Raw genomic sequence first — 16,883 nt, 5'->3', positions numbered from 1 at the left:
AGTGGATTTCTGCAGCTCCTAGATTGCAGGAACACCTAGAGTATGGAATCCAGAAGGGATATAACAAAATACTGATTTGGATTTGTCATAGGCCTTATAAATCAGTGTGGTCTAGTAAGGGTGTCGTGCTGTCGTGATGTCTGAAAATGTTTTTTTGTGGGTGAAGGACATTAGTCTTGGTAATAAAGTCGACTCACTGTGTGTGTATGATGGTTTCTATGACTTCAACTAAGAAAGGAAGATTGGCAGTTGAGCAGTAATTTGAGGGAACTGAATTTGATATAGTATTGCTTTTTAATTCTGGTTCCAATATAGCTGTTTTCCATAGTTGAGGGCATGTACCTGGTGTCAGGCTGGTAGTTATCATGCTAGTAAAGGGAAGTAAGATGGGTAGGGATTATTTGAGAAGCGATGTAGATATAAGATGTTCCAGGTACGTTGGCTTGAGTGGATAGTTACGATGGATTGAAGTGCCATAGAAGATGGAACGCAGAACTCTGAAAAAGTACTGCAAAAGATGAGTAAGGTTGATGAATTTGTAATGCACTGGTTGTTAGGCTTAGAAACCTGAAAATTCTTTCTTAAAGTAAATATTTTTCCATTGAACTAATCGGCCAGTTCTTGGGCAGATGGTAATTGATCCTGAGCATTTTGAACTAGCTGGTATGAGGTGAGCACTTGGGTTTTATATAGTGTTGCTGTTTTATCTTGGTTGTATAGTATTTTTTTCTTTGCAGTCATTAATGCCTGCTTGTAAGAATGTGAATGTGATTTGTGGACCTGAAGAAATGATTTGGTGGAGCAATGAAGTTTCATCATTTGGTTCTTCCAAGCCACCTTCTATGCAGTACAGGTCTTTGGTATATCAAAGGCAGTAGTTATATTTCCACACTTGTGAAGGATTATCTGGTTATAGTAGTGCAACAGTATCTAGTGCACTCCTGAGGGTAGTATTCCAGACCAGACCTGTACTGGTAATATGTGGGTGGAAAATGTAGTTTGATCTAGGCCAGAGTGGTCCAAAGGTTGGTAGTAGGTGCTTTGCTAATGTCCCTCAATAAAGTAGAATATTGTATACATTTGGTGGTAGGAGATAGCATCCAAAGTGAAAAAGTTATCAGGTAATGAATGATGGTTTCTTATCATCGATCCTAAAAAAAACTTTTATTATATCTTTTTTCTTTATCTTGTTTCTTATTTTTAAATTAATTAAACTTTTGATATTCAAAAACTAAGTAAGTGTCAAAAACAAAAGTCACACAGCGAAGTAGTAAAAACAAGAACCGCTAAAGATCATTTTGCTTAGCAGTGATACGACTACAGTATGTCCAGTGGCAGGCCCTAAAATGTAACAAAGTAGCAGACTGCAAGTGGAAAGAGTCACTTACGTAATGGCTCTGAATCCACTATCAAACCTTCATGTGATACAAACTAGCACTCTTATCAATGAAAAATCCTACTAAGCTGCTCCAGCTCTCTCATGGGACTCAGCAATAGAGCAGGGCCATCTCATATATTCATTTTGCTGACGCTGTGTAGACAAATGATCCGACGGGACCCGTTTCGCCAAAAAGGTTTCTTCAGGGTGAACTGTTTGCCCTTGAGCTTTTCTCAAATCAAAGCCTTTTTTGCAAAATAGTAGGTTTTTTCATTGACAGAGTGCTACTTTGTATCATATGAAGGTTTGATGGTGGATTCAGAGCCATTACACTGAAGAGTAACTCTTTCCACTTCTTGTTTTTGCTGCTTTGCTGTGTTACTTTTGTTTTTGACATTTAGTTTTTGAATATCACAAGTTTAATTAATTAAGAAAATAAGAAACAAGATAAAGAAATAAAGAAAAAATAAATATAATAAAAAATTTTTTTAGGATCGATAATGATACCATCATCCAAATACCACCATTTGACACCCATGTGCCATTGGTATGGATATCTGAGATCTTTTTTCCTTTTCAAAAAAAATTATTGTATGGGTATGCATTGTTCATTAAGCTGGTATTTTTGGCAGGAACTTTGGTGATAGTTTGAGTGTCCTGAATTTCTTACCATGCTCAATGTGTGAAAGACTCTTTCGTTCAGCATCAACATCAAACATGGTGGGAGAATCAGGACCTGATGCACATCCTGCATCGTCACCAGCATCGACACCTTGTGCACTAATGCCACATAGAGAGCATCAAGCACTTCAAAGGCAAATGTCCCATTGGGGGAGTGTCCTCCTTTTGCATATGCAGAGGTCACAGCGAATGTCCCAGTTATGGGGGTCAGAGCCTGAAATGATCCGATTACATCAAGTACATATCTTGAAGCTGCTTGGTACCCTCTGACATGGAAAGAAAAACAGCCAATATGAAGACAAAAGTCTCGATGGCCCGGGGAGCTAGTGAAAAATATACCAAAATCATCAACACTCCCTTCGCCGAAAAAGGTCTGAAAGTGGCCCCAAGGCCAAAAAAATCAAAAGTGAAGAAAATTTTACCAAATTCAAGAGAATAACTAAAAATGAGAAAATGAACTATTATAAAGAAAGCTACAATAAAATTGAACCAGGAAGGCACAAAAAGATATTAAGTTTGATGGGATGAGGAAAAACTGAAGACACAGCTTCTTGACTCTGTAGAAAACTAAGAACTGATGGTCCCACAAGTCAATGTTGGGCAGGAAGGCACTGGCACATGTGCAGTATGGGCACAACAGTGCATGATGTCACTCACATGCTTGTCCTCGGAGAAATATATATTAGAGTAGCAAGAGCTCTCTCATGGATTACAAATGTGATTCACATTTTATTTTCCTGTGCACTAATTCTATGGAGTGCTCTGAAGCCCAGTAGTCAGAAGCTAACACTGGTATCCTCTGAACTCTTGCGGGTTGTAGCATAGCAAACTGCGAAGGGCTTGCTGTAGTATGATGTAGACATGTTCTTCCTCACCCATTGTATGAATGAAGAACCTTGGGAAAGTGCAAAATTATATTCCTTTGTATAGAGTAGGTAGTAGGAAATGATAAGACTTTCTATTTTCTCCTGCTATGACCCAGTAGTGTCTTGATTACTATGCAAATTCATTTGGTTTAGAGGATGAAAGTGTACACTAAGAAACACACAAATACCAAAGTTATATTTAAATCAGATATTTGTTTCCATTTTATTCATACAAAATAAAAGAAACAAGTTTAAAAGATGAACATTACAGCACTTTTTCTGCAACTGATGATTAACTTTCCCCAAGCACCTCTGCATAAGCAACATAGAGATGTCCATTAGTGTCCCACCGCCATCATTTTTAAATTTCATGTTAGAAAATGATACAACAGAGACATGAAACCATGGGAGAAAGCAAAATCACAGAAGAAAAAAAAGAAAATACCCTCTGAAGACTTCCTCCAGAAAAGTTACTTCCTTTAACTGCAGCTAATACAATGAACACGACTACACGGCAGCAGCTTCACCAGACCATCCATGGCTATGCTACTGCTATACAGTTGTTAACACACATCCTGAGCAACCAATTGCATTTGTCTCTGAAGGAACTAGATATAAAAAAAATATAAACTGTAAAAGTGCTGCTGAATAGATCAGCCAGACACAAACAGTCAGCCAACTTAGGGCAGAAAGCAGACTGAATGTTGTATCTCAGGGGTAGGCAATTCTGGTCCTCGAGAGCCACAGGCTTCCCACAATGCATATATATGAAATGGATTTGAATACACTGCCTTCTTGAGATGCAAATCTATCTCATGCATATTTATTGTGGATATCCTGAAAACCTGACATGCCTGTGGCTCTCAAGGACCGGAATTGCCTACCCCTGTTCTATCTGATCTTTCAAAGTGCAATCCCACTAACTGTACCAAATCTGAGTCTCCTTGCTGAGAGGGAGAAATGGGGAGAAATCTCACTTTCCCTTTGGAACGAGCATAAAGTATTAATCCATCAATCCCACTCTATGCTATAGTTTGCTACCAGCAAAAATCATCTATGCTTTCAGGTACAGCCAAGCCTAACCTCTGACCTCCCCCATGCTAACAAATCTGCTCATGCAAATTTTAACATGTAAACTTAAAGATGTCCTCAGACCTCTGCCATTCCATGAAGCCCCTCCTCTCCTATGAAATGTTTGATCATACTTGCAGCACATTTATAACTTACAATCATGACACCCAATCCTGCCACTGATGGTGGTGAGTCCCTTTGTTCCTAATAACTCAGTTCTAATCCCTAGTTCGGCCACAGATGTCAGTCACTTGCTCTCTCTGTCTGTGAATGCTTGATAATTGCTCAAACTTCTCCATCGTTTACAAGCTATCAGGTCAGGAGCCAAAATTCATTTAGCCTTTGCACTTCAGAGATGGTTATACATATGTCTGAAGTACTACTCTGAAAAGCAATATGAAATGTGCTAAAAAAACAAAACCCCTAAATTTGATAATGTTTCTGCTCATCTCACTACATACAACTTCTTAATCTCAGTTTCAGGTTAGCTCTGGGTGTTATATTCTTAACTGCAGCACTGTTCCTCCTGATAGAGTCTATAAGATAATAGCTTCTCTCTAAAGGCATCAAGGTGGTGTGTGTGTGGGGGGGGGGGGGGGGGAGGGAAGAGATGCTGTGGAAGAGTTCTTGGGATGAACCATCTAAAAATCTGTCAGGAAATAAAAAAAAAAACCCACACATTTCCAACAGGTGATCATTACAAAACAGAGTCTCGAGTCTGCAGCTCATAAGAATATTAGCAGCAATTGGAAAGGAGAAGATGATTATTTTCTTATTGTAGAAGAAAGAGACAAAGCAGCTGGATAGTGATAACAGTTAAATGAGGGGAGGACTAGAAGGGTATCAAAATTCTGACCTATAAATATTTTCTTGACCTGCAAAAGGTATTCATCACTACCTAACTACTTTCATATTTTTTTTTCTTGTGGAATTCCAGTTTTTCTGCTCCTTTAACTATTTGAAATTAATCTTTTTGCTCTTGGGAACAGATTTTGCTCTTCTTGGTGAGAATAAGTTACTTGGCTAGTATGTATAGATCTATGACTTCCAGTTCCCACTTTCTAGTCTGAAAAAAACACATTTTGGTGTTTTTCAATTATGTCCTCAATTACTAGAACTGATATAAACTGCTTTTGAGGATATCAATTACAAGTAAGCATATCAACTTAAAAGAGAAACACAGGTAATCAAATGTGGATCATTTCACATTGAGGGGGGCAACAAGAACTGTCAAAATAACTCCACCTCCCAAAAGAAATAAAAATCACCTGCCCTATGGTTCATCATTAAAGAGCAGCTCTGCAATGAGGTTCCTTTAAAAGTGCTGCGAAAAAAAGGACAGAATGCTTGATAGGCCTCAGTCCTAAAATTTTTTCTTTTGTCAAATGTTCTGACAGTCCCCAGGGCAGGAGGAGAAAACATTCCAGTGCTTTACAGATCTAATTCCTGCTCTTATCATAGTTTGACTTGAGGTGTCATGGAACAGCAGACAACTTTTGGAAATTTTCTAAAAAACACATTTTAAGAACTCAAGGAAAGCACTGGCATCTGTTAAGTCCTTTATTTCACAGCCTGAACATGCAACTGCTGTTTTCTCTTGTAACACTGGCATTTATCTAAAGATACTTTCTGTGAATCTTAATTTCTCTTGTCAATTCCTTCCCAAATGTCTCTATTTTTCTATTAAGGAACTCAGTAGGGAAGGCTGCAAATACTTTACTTTGAAAATTATCATTTAACTCTCTTACTACAGAAAAAATGGATTTTAAAAAGTTAGAAATTTAAAAAAATAAAATAAAATTCAGAATTTTAAGACATTCCCTTGATGCTCCTTTTCAGATGAAGGAATAAAATAAGGGACCCTTATGTTTGTTAATTAGGCAGACAAAAGAGATATAGAAAAAAAATTGGCTAAACCAGAAAGGGGATCTGACACCTTGAAATTAAACAAAAGGGGTGAAATATCCAAACTCCAACTCTCAGCCAAAGGGAAATTTAAAAAAATCTCTGGATAGCAAGAGCAGAAAGAAAGGAAGAGGCACATTAGTCTCCCAACTAATCTGGGGAAAGCATAAAATGAACACCTTTTCCAAAATACCTTTTTTTCTTTCAAATTTAATGAGGACAATCTGCATTTTGCTCAGGTGGTGAAAGAAGGGAGGACAGATTCTGGGAGAAGTCTGAAGAAACATTTGAAAGGAACTTAAAGTTGACCAGCATGAATCTCTTATTTTGTTTCTCCGTCAAAAAAGGAAAGGAAAAAAAAAGACCATAAAAAAGAAGAAAAGATGAAACATGTTCTTGTTTTGTTACAATTGCAAGTCTCTTGTTTATCCAGTTCTCCTTCCTGGAACACAGCAAATTAAAACAAAGTAAAATGTGGTGGAGCTAAGAGTCATAATCGTCCTCATCATCTTCATCCTGTACTGGGGCAGAGGGCAAAGGTGCTGGTGCCATCGCAGAGGGAAGAGCCATATTAGGCTGGGAGCCAAAGTGCAAATATGCTGCTTGAGGGCTGAAGCCCCCTCCCCCATCCCATGGAAAGATAGCAGCCATGAGGAGATGGGAGGGAGAGAAGGGAGAGAAAGGGGGGGGGGATGCAAATGGGAAAAAAAAGGTTGAAAGGAAGGAGAAAAATGAAAGGGAATAAAGGAGAAAGAGGACAATTAGGAAACAAAACACTGGTATATCTCTCTTCCCTTTTACTGATCCCGGCTTCTATCTCACCCATCCAAATGGATCCCTTTGCTTCTCCCATATTATCCACCACTGAATCTCACTTTACCTTTTTTTCACTCCTCCTAAATGACCCAAGGGTTTTGGACCCATATATGGGATCATACAGAGGAGTTCTTCCCAGCACCTGAACTAGGGGATGTGAAGTAACTTAAGATGCTCTTCATCCCTTGGAAGGTGGAATTTGAAGGTGTGGATGAATAGGATTAGAAAACGCAATACTATTTCTGTTGTGCTGCTCACTGTAAATCATCAGGGTATAATGAAAGGCATAAGGCAAAATTCCACCCTGTAAAAATATACTGCAAATGGCCTTCAGCTATAACTACCCTTCTTACCTCTGAAATCTAGCTGTGGACTGGTTAGCAGCAGACTGACAGGTCTCTTCCTCTCCTTCTTCACTCTTGTCAGACTCCTCCTGTACCACAGAAAAAACACACATGATGGTCAATAAGACTATGGTACAAATTCAACCCTCCACAAGTATGAATATGTTTACCTAATGTAGATAAGATATGGTTAAAATATGAAGTAGTTTGGGACAAATTTACAGGTTGCTCAAGGTCCTACAATTCCATCATAATGCGGCTGGCTATTCAGAACAATGTGGTAATGTGGTTAGAAACTGTTACTTGAAATTGGTTGGATCCAATTTCTGAAAAGTTCTAAGCCCAACCAACTTTCTAAATGCTGAGCATTATGTTATTTTATTTTGCAAAGTGCAGTTTACAGAATTGTAATGCTATGCTTTGACGATGAACCATGTCAATGAAAAGTGTGGCATTTTCAGGTTTAGATCTCCAAGCCAACATGAAGTTCCTATTCCAAAGGAAATCCATGAGTGGCAAATGCCCATTTGGCCTTTATCTGCCATCATGTTTCTATATTTCTATGAGGGTAATTTTGTAAAGTATTTGAATGAATAAAAATGGTCTGAAATCATCCTCCATTAATATAGTTAAATGTGCAAAACCTTTTAGGTGCAATTCAATGAGAATCATGGGAAGGGAATAAGCAAACAGATATTTGTTTTCAAATGTATACTGTAGTTTCAAGTTTATTAGGATTTTATATACCGCCTATCAAGGTTATCTAAGCGGTTTTACAATCAGGTACTCAGGCATTTTCCCTCTCTGTCCCGGTGGGTTCACAGTCTATCTAATGTACCTGGGACTATGGAGGATTAAGTGACTTGCCCAGGGTCACAAGGAGCAGCACGGGGTTTGAACCCACAACCCCAGGGTGCTGAGGCTGTAGATCCAACCACTGCGCCACACACTCCTCATGCTACTTTGCCCAATAACCCATGCAAATAGGTTGGTTAAAGCCTATGGATGGTTTTTCTGTTTGTCCTTTACTAATTTGCAGAGAGAAGCAATGCAAGTAGTTTTAACTTGCAGGAAATATGTGCTGAAAAATCTTCCAAGTAATTTGCAACTGAACAGGCTATTTGAACATTTCTCTCATATGATCTATTTGAAGTATTTTATTTTTAATGGATACCTTACAAGGGACTTTACGCAGACAAATGATGATGGACCTGAGGTAGGATCAATATTGAATTTAGTATTGACGACTGAGGAAAGTATGACTAATGGGCAAATAGATGCCCACCTGGGTGGCAGTAATTACTGCACAATGTGTGGTTTGATATAAAAACTAAGGTGGAGTCTAGACTAGAGAGTTGCACGGGGATGGAAATCAAACCCATCCCTGTCTGTCTCCGCTAGGAGTGAAACCCGTACCTGTTGGAATCAAATCCATCTCCACTGGAATCAAGTCCGTCCCCGCCCATCCCTATAAACTTCAGAAACAGTTATTTCATTTAATTATGCTACTTACTTAAAGGCTCTGGTAGAGACCCATTTACAAATAAGCAGACACTTTATTAATTTGGAAATATTAATTGGGAAGAATACATACTTTGTAAATGGGATCAGAGCCTCTAATGTAAATATAAAATATAAATACTAGCTGATGAAGACCCCCAAGCTGTCAGCTGAGGACTTCCTCTGCAGTTGGCCAGGGGTCCCTTTTGCCAAGCTTGGCAGGCAGCAGTAGTATCCCTGAGTCACAGATGCTGGCACCTCAGTGGCTCAAGGATGCTGCCAGCGACTGCTGCACTTGGTGGAGAGGAGTTCTGGTCGTCTCTAAAGGAAGTCCTCTGCTGGTGGTGCTTGGGGATACCCACCAGCCACAGCAAGGGTCAGCAAGTACTTTAGCACTGGAGAAATAAAACCAGAAATGCATTTCCTTTTCTTTAGAACACAATACAAAGACATCTGCTATATACATTTTCCAAAGCTAACAGATTTTAGTCAAATTCCGTTTTTACCTTTGTTGTCTGGAGACTTATTTTTCCATCAAGTTGGTTCCAGTTTCTTTTTTCCGCTTTCAAGTCTTCTGTTGCTGTCCATTGGTTCCTCCTAGCATTTATCCCTCTCTCATCCCCCTGACCATGTGCAGCATCTTTCACCCCTGCTCACTAGCCCCATGCCCAAAATTTTCCTTCTATCATCCATCTCTAGCATCATTCACATCTCTCCCTCCATTTCCTTCACCACTATGTCCAATATTTCTCTCTCTTGCATCCCTTTCAATCTGTCCCTCTGTTCCCTTTCCACCACATTTCTCCCTCTCATCTTTCTCTTCACTATCATCTGTACCTCACTCCCTCCCTATGACCAAAAATTCTCCTCTTTCTTCCATTCCCTCTCACTGAGACACTTATGCCCAAATCTCCCTTTCTATTCCCTCCCCCACCTGAGCATCTCTTTCCCTTCCTTCCTCTCTCCCAAGTTCATGCCTTCTGTGTTCAAAAACGCATTTCCTCCCCCCCTTCTGTGTTCCGCGTTTGCCTCCCATATTCCAACACTCTTCCTCCTAGTTGGAATGCGTGCCCGCCCGCTCGCTCGCTCCTTTTCTGCCCCCTCCCACAAGACTACCTCTCCTGACATCAGAGCAGGGCAGCAGGCCCTGCACGTTGCCGACGGTAGCCTTCCCTCCGATGTCAGCTCTGACGTTGGGGGAAGACTTCCGGGTCGGCTATGTGCTGTGCGCTGCATGGGGCAGGAAAAGAAGACGAGCCCATTGGCTCCATCCCCTGCAGGATCCCTGAGACGAGGGGGGTCCCCACGGGATTGCCGCAACCCAAAGGATCCCCGTCGTCCCTGTTCCCGTGTAGCTCTCTAGTCTCGACACACACAACTCAGTTCTAGATTTCAAGCATGCTGACTTCAATAAAATGAAAAGTACCTGAAGGAGGAGCTGGCAGGTGGAAGCAAACAACAGTGGCCTAAACTGAAAGAGATTATAAAAAGGGCAATTGATCATCTTGTATGTGGCAAGGTAGATTAGGATGGGCTAGAGTAGGTTTTATGGCACCTTAGTAGCTGGGAAGTAGGGCCAGTGCAGGGCAGACTTCTTTTACAGTTAGGATCAAGATGTAGAGAATGACACGGAGACAATTTCTCAATATCTCGATCCCCATGAGTTCTGTCCCTGTCCCATTCCTGTAGGCACTGTCTTGGTCACAAAGGCCTCAAACATTAGGTTTGTGCAGGTGGAGACAGGACTTGCGGGAGTGGGACAGGGACAAGGACAGGGATCATGGAAATTGGATGGGGATGGATGTCCCACAGGATAGGGAAAACTGTCCCTGTGACATCTGAGTAGAGGTCTTGCATTTCTCATGGGGAGGGGAAGACATCTTATAGAGTAACTTAGTAAGTAAAATGCAATAATATACTGGATTATTGATTCAACATAGCCTTGATAATGAATGTGACTGTTGGGTAGATTGGAGGGACCATGCAGGCTTTCATCTGCTGTCATTTACTATGTTACTACGATATTCCACAGTGAAGAAACGCGTGTGAAAACTTTCAGCATGGAGATTGAAACCAAAGATGCAGCAAGGTCTGGGAGGCTTAAACGGTATCAACTCCTGAAACTGTTGATCACATTCAAGACCTAATTTTGGCAGATTGGCAAATATTAGCTAAAACAATTGGTGGGACACTACAGATATGCAGGGAATGCGTTGGGTGTATAATCCACAAGCAGCTGGATATGCAGACGATGTAAGCCAAATGGGTGCCCAAATGTTTGAATGCTGATGAAAAATATCGAGTGGACACTTCCAAATTGATTTTGCAGCATTTTCAGCGAGCTGGTGCCAACATTTTGGAACGACTAGTTACTGCTGATGAAACATGGTTACACCACTATAATCCTGAGACAAAACCATGCAATGGTGGCACCCAGGTTCTCCAAGGCCAAGGAAATTCAAGACACAAGTCAGCAGGAAAGGTCATGGCCACAGTGTTTTGTGATCAGGAAGGTGTAATGACTGACCATTTTCCAAGGCACCAAACAGTTAATGCAAAATACATGGGGTGTTCAATATTTTATCTACATGAGTATGAAAGAAAGCAAGTCTGTGTATGCTGTGACATGTCTCAAGGTTACTCATGGAAGCACAAGCCATCTCCCACCCCAAAAAAATTCAAGGCAGAAAAATCTGCAGGCAAAGTCGAATGTTCTGTCTTTGTTTACGTTTCAATATGTTTGATATTGCGTTTAAATCAAAATCTCAATAAACTTAAAACGAGTGCCCGTGAGATTGTGGGAGGGTTAAATACTCAAAAATTAGAAGAATAACAATTTACTTAGTTTTTGCTTCACCAGCTTTCTGGTATCTTTACATACAGTGGTGTACCTAGCATATGTAACACCCAGGACCCATCATTTTTTGGCACCCCCCCCCATCTGTAAGAAAATCATGATTTTTAGTAACAAACCACACGTCACACATGAGTACCTAGGAAAAGGCAGCATCTTACATATTGCAGTGAGCAGTACATCAATACACCCATTGTAAAACTAAACAAGCCAGACCAGCACAGATCAATCCTACATCGTCAATCCTAACAGAAAACCATGTCTTTCAAACACACAGAACACAGAAAACACCTTCACCTAGTATGGAATATGTCATCACAAACTAACCCCTCCCCCTTTTACAAAACTGTAGTGTGGATTTTAGCTTTGACGCTCATAGAATTCTGAGCATCAGAGCTGCTACCACCACGGCTGGCGCTAAAAAACGCTCCACAGTTTTGTAAAAGGGGGGATAAAATATTAATACACAGTTTCAACGCTCTAGCTCAGAGATGCCCAAACTTTTTGGGCTTGCGAGCTACTTTAAAATGACCAAGTCAAAATGATCTACCATAAATAAAATTAAAAAACACAAAGCACACTATACGCTGAGAAAATGTTAATTATTCTGGGTTTTTTTCAAAGAGGTCAAGGCAGATGACTCTATGCATTGTCATCTCAGTAACAACCATACAAAAATAGACAAATATACCCCCCTTCCTTTTTATTAAACCACAATAGCAGTTTTTAGCGCAGGGAACTGCGCTAAATGCCCAGCGCTGCTCTCAACGCTCATAGGCTCTCTGCGCTAAAAAAACACTATTGCGGTTTAGTAAAAGGGGGGCCATAGTGCAAAATATAGACAGCATATATAAATTCAGACACATTTTGATCACTAAATTTAAAATAAAATCATTTTTCCTACCTTGTCAGGTGATTTCATGATTCTCTGGTTGCACTTTCATCTTCTGACTGTGCATCCAATCTTTCTTTCAGCCTGTATGCTGCCACTCCTCCACACCTCATTCCCTCCCCCAACTTTTTCTTCCTCTCTCCCTGCCCTTTCTTTTTTTTTCTCTCTTGATGCCCCCTTTCTTTTTTTCTGTTTCCCTTCTGTCTCCCTGCCTGTCCCCTTTCTTTCTCCCTACCCTCCACAAAGTTACTGCTGCCACCATCGGGGGAAACAGGCCCCAAAGCCACCACCGCAACCATCGGGGGAAACAGGCCCAAAGCCACTGCTGCAACCATCGGGGGAAACAGACCCCAAAGCCACTGCCGCGGCTGCCCCAAGGTCTCTTTGCTTCCTCCGACGTCAATTCTGCCGTCAGAGAGGAAGTTCCGCCCAGCCAGGCAGCGATTGGCTGGCCCGAACTTCCTCTCCGACTGCAGCCTTAGAGACGCTGGATCTAGACATTGGGGGGGGGGGGGGGGAGAGGAAGAGGAGGAGACAGAGAGATAGAAAAGGACCTTGAGGAGGGGTGGGAAAGTAGACTTAAACCAAAAGGGAGGGGGAAGACAGGGAAGATGCTGGACTAGAGGGGTATAGAGGGAGAGAAATAGACTGCAGAGAAGGGAAACACTCTGAACCGAGGAGAGAGATATGCATATACCAGGTCCTGGGTAGGTGGAAGACAGTGAGAGTGAGAGATACAGAAAGACCTGAAACAAAGGTGGGAGGACTCGAAAAGTTAGCAGAAGGAAGATAGAGGGAGAAACCTGAAAGGGGAGGCAGAAGAGAGGGGGGCAGATGTTGAACTTGGGGGTGTATAGAGGGAAGAGAGAAAGAGATTGCAGAGAGGTGGAAAGATTCTGGATCAAGGAGGAAGGAAAGAGAGAGAGAGTCAGAGAAAGACCTGGAAGAAAGGAGAACAAATGCTGGGGATGGGGGGTATTTGTAAGCAACAGAGAGACAGAGGCCTGGACCAAAGGGGCAGACTGGATGGGCCATTTGGTCTTTATCTGCCATCATCTTTCTATGATATGAGGCAGATGCTGGACTATGTGAGGTGCAGACAGAGAAGAGACGGGGGTAGGGGGAGACCCTGAGGAAGAACAGAGAGATGCAAGATCATTAACAGAGGAGGGAGAGAAAGGGAGACATGTTGCCAGTAGAGGAGAGAGGAAGGAAAGTTGGACTCATGGAGGGACAGAAAGAGATGTTGGTTGGTTAAGGGAATGAGGTCCGAGGAGGGGAAGAGTGCAGGAAGCAGAAAGAAAGAAATATTGGATGCACAGTCAGAAGGAAGTGCAACCAAAGACTCGTGAAATCACTAGACAACAAAGGTAGGAAAAATGATTTTATTTTCAATTTAGTGATCGAAATGTGTCAGTTTTGAGAATTTATAATATGCTATCTATATTTTGCACTATAGTTGTTACTGAGGTGCAAAAGCAGTGAGGGCTGCTCACCAGTCCATTCTACAAATTTATATTGGAAAGCATCCTTGAAGTTATGTTCCTGCATGTATTCCCTACTTAATTTTCCAAGGCATTTCTTTTCCTGGCAAGTCTCCTTCTAACTGCAGGTTTCTTTCTCTATTTCTGTCCTATAATGTATGCTGTATCCCACAGGAAACGTGTCCTAATGTAGGGGCATCATTCCAAACTGGCTCTGACAGCTTGACTTAAATGTATCCTCCTTTCCGTCTCACTACACACACATGCACAGAAAAATGTCTTTCTTAATTTGGAGCAATATTTGGCTAGACTACTTAACGAAAAAGATAGCAACTGAAGCAAACTGACATTGGTCTTTTAAATCTTTATACTTCCTAAAAATATTTAGGGTCTTGATTTCTCTTTTGACATTTTCCTCTAATTTAGATCCAAATGATTCTGGGTTTAATTAATGTTGATTAGGGATGGAAAAAAGGAAATGATACTATGTCCCACTCTCTTACTGCTGATAAGGTGATGTAGGCAGTTTTCAGGGTAGATCATCGACATTTTCATGCTCACCTCCAATTCCGAATCTGTTTCCGACTGCCTTTTGTCTTTTCCTTTCATGCCTGTGCTTCCATTTTTCTTTCCGCTGCCTGGTTTCCTCCCTCTACTGAAAAAAAAGGAAGAGGTGAGGAATAGTTGAAGATGAAAGAGGAAAAATGGAATTGAAATCAGCTAACTCATAAAATATATGTTTATTACAATAAGAGTAATACAAGGATCTGGAATACTGCGTCCAATATTGGTCGCCGTACCTTAAGAAGGATATGGCGTTACTCGAGAGGGTTCAGAGGAGAGCGACACGTCTGATAAAAGGGATGGAAAACCTTTCATACGCTGAGAGATTGGAGAAACTGTGTCTCTTTTCCCTGGAGAAGAGGAGACTTAGAGGGGATATGATAGAGACTTATAAGATCATGAGGGGCATAGAGAGAGTAGAGAGGGACAGATTCTTCAAACTTTCAAAAAATAAAAGAACAAGAGGGCATTCGGAAAAACTGAAAGGGAACAGATTCAAAACAAATGCTAGGAAGTTCTTCTTTACCCAGCGTGTGGTGGACACCTGGAATGCGCTTCCAGAGGACGTAATAGGGCAGAGTACCGTATTGGGGTTTAAGAAAGGATTGGACAATTTCCTGCTGGAAAGGGGGATAGAAGGGTATAAATAGAGGATCACTGCACAGGTCCTGGACCTGTTGGGGCCGCCGCGTGAGTGGGCTGCTGGGCACGATGGACCTCAGGTCTGACCCAGCAGAGGCATTGCTTATGTTCTTATGATATATCCCAACATATATACTCGAATATAAGTCGATCTGAATATAAGTCAAGACCCCCATTTCCCCCCCAAAAAGGAGGAAAAATGGTTGACTTGAATATAAAGTCGGGTGGCTTAATATTAAAGTGCCCTGCCCTGTCAGACTCTGCACACAGCCCCCTCTCTGCCAGGCTCTTCACCCAACTCCCTTCCTTCCCTCCCCTGTCAGGCACTGCACCCAGCCCCCTCCCTCCCTTGTCAGGCTCTGCACCAGGCACCCTTCTTTCTCACCCCTCCGGCAATAAGGCAAGACATTGAGAAAGCATCTTTGAAGTCTATCTGGAATCAAGTACCATCTACAAAGAAAGAAAGATGGAGGTCCTTATTGCATAGAAGCCTTCATTGCTCCCTGTGTCATTCTACAACAGCAAGGCCTGGACAGTAGAGGAATGCAAGTCTATTTATTTATTTGATCTTAACATTCTCAGCAAGTTACAGATTTAACATACATAGGGGCCAATAATCAAAAAAACAAGACCCCCATCCCTCCCTCCCTGTCAGATTCTGCATTCAGCCCCCCTCCTTGCCCTGTCCCTTGTACCTCCTCTGCCGATCCTTGGTGGTCCAGAGGTGCAGTGGGCAGGAGCGAGCTTTCCGCGCTCCTGCCATGCTGCTAATCCAGTCAGTCGGTAGCTGCAGCGAGATTGGGTTTCTTCAGCCGCTGAGTGGCACTGATCAGGAACGTGCTTTGGCGCTCCTGCTTGGCGCTGAGCGGCTTCCTAACTGGCTCCCGCCCGCTGCTCCTCTGGACCACCAGGGATCGGCAGAGGAGGTACAAGGGACAGGGCAGGGCCTGGCGGTGGCCTGTAATAATTCTGGAAGAGGGGCGCTGGCCCAAATATAAACCGGAACCCCCACTTTGGGGCCAATTTTTTGGTCCAAAAATCCCAGTTTATATTATAGGATACACAGTAACAATCACACTGTAACTGGTAGTAAGATATATAATGCTGAGAAAACATTTTGTGATTCTCCTTAGAATCTAAACTAAACTAAAGCTTAATTATATACCGGGTCATCATACTAAGGAAGCTTGACTCAGTTTACAATTAAATAAAAAAACTAAAGAATTATCTATATTTTGGCATAATTTATACTCAAGACAAGATCCTAATAATCTGCCCCCTGTTAAGAAAGCTGTGAGAGATGGGTTACAAATATATATTTTTTTAGTTCAATCTTTATTAAATTTTAACATCTTACAAAGAAATGCAACACACAAATATATTATAAACATATGAAAACATACTTTAGAAAATGCTTAACAATAACATATCATTATCTACCCATCCCTCCCTCCCTAACCCAAACCCCCATCCTACCCTACTTCCCTCCCATTTGTCTAGCAGGTCAAATCATTCCTTCATTCATACTGCTTAATGAAACTCTCTAAGGGGCTCCAAACATCCTTAAATGAGGTCATATTCCCCGATTTTTCAGCCAAGTTAGCTTCATACCTATTTCTGCTTTAAGGTACTATATGGTCTAGCCCAGTGGTCTCAAACTCCAACCCTTTGCAGGGCCACATTTTGGATTTGGAGGTACTTGGAGGGCCACAGAAAAAAAATAGTTAATGTCTAATTAAAGAAATGACAATTTTGCATGAGGTAAAACTCTTTATAGTTTACAAATCTTTCCTTTTGGCTAAGTCTTAATAATAATATTGTCATTTATAGCTAAAGAGACATATGACCAAGAAACTGTTTTAGTTTACTTTTGTGGTTATGATAAA

At 41.4% G+C, this 16,883-nt stretch overlaps 1 protein-coding gene across 6 annotated transcripts in view; it reads right to left on the bottom strand.

Moving 5' to 3' along the window:
- Positions 1 to 3,118: 3,118 nt before the first annotated feature.
- Positions 3,119 to 16,883, bottom strand: part of DRAP1 (DR1 associated protein 1) — a 70,366-nt gene continuing 56,601 nt past the window's right edge. For 4 of the 6 annotated variants that reach the window (XM_033957453.1, XM_033957454.1, XM_033957451.1 and 1 more), the window contains 3 exons: positions 14,353 to 14,446; positions 7,071 to 7,150; positions 3,119 to 6,511 (listed from right to left, as the gene is read on the bottom strand). In XM_033957453.1, the coding sequence (XP_033813344.1) occupies positions 6,385 to 6,511; positions 7,071 to 7,150; positions 14,353 to 14,446 (301 nt within the window). In that variant the 3' untranslated portion in view covers positions 3,119 to 6,384. Of the gene's footprint in view, positions 6,522 to 7,070; positions 7,151 to 14,352; positions 14,447 to 16,883 lie in introns of all 6 variants that reach the window. The other 2 variants (XM_033957457.1, XM_033957452.1) reach the window with 2 other exon arrangements.

Source organism: Geotrypetes seraphini, chromosome 8 (genome assembly GCF_902459505.1).
Source record: "Geotrypetes seraphini chromosome 8, aGeoSer1.1, whole genome shotgun sequence".
Classification (NCBI taxonomy): Eukaryota; Metazoa; Chordata; class Amphibia; order Gymnophiona; family Dermophiidae; genus Geotrypetes; species Geotrypetes seraphini.
Note: the sequence above shows the minus strand (reverse complement) of the source record. Positions and strands in the feature narration are given on the sequence as shown.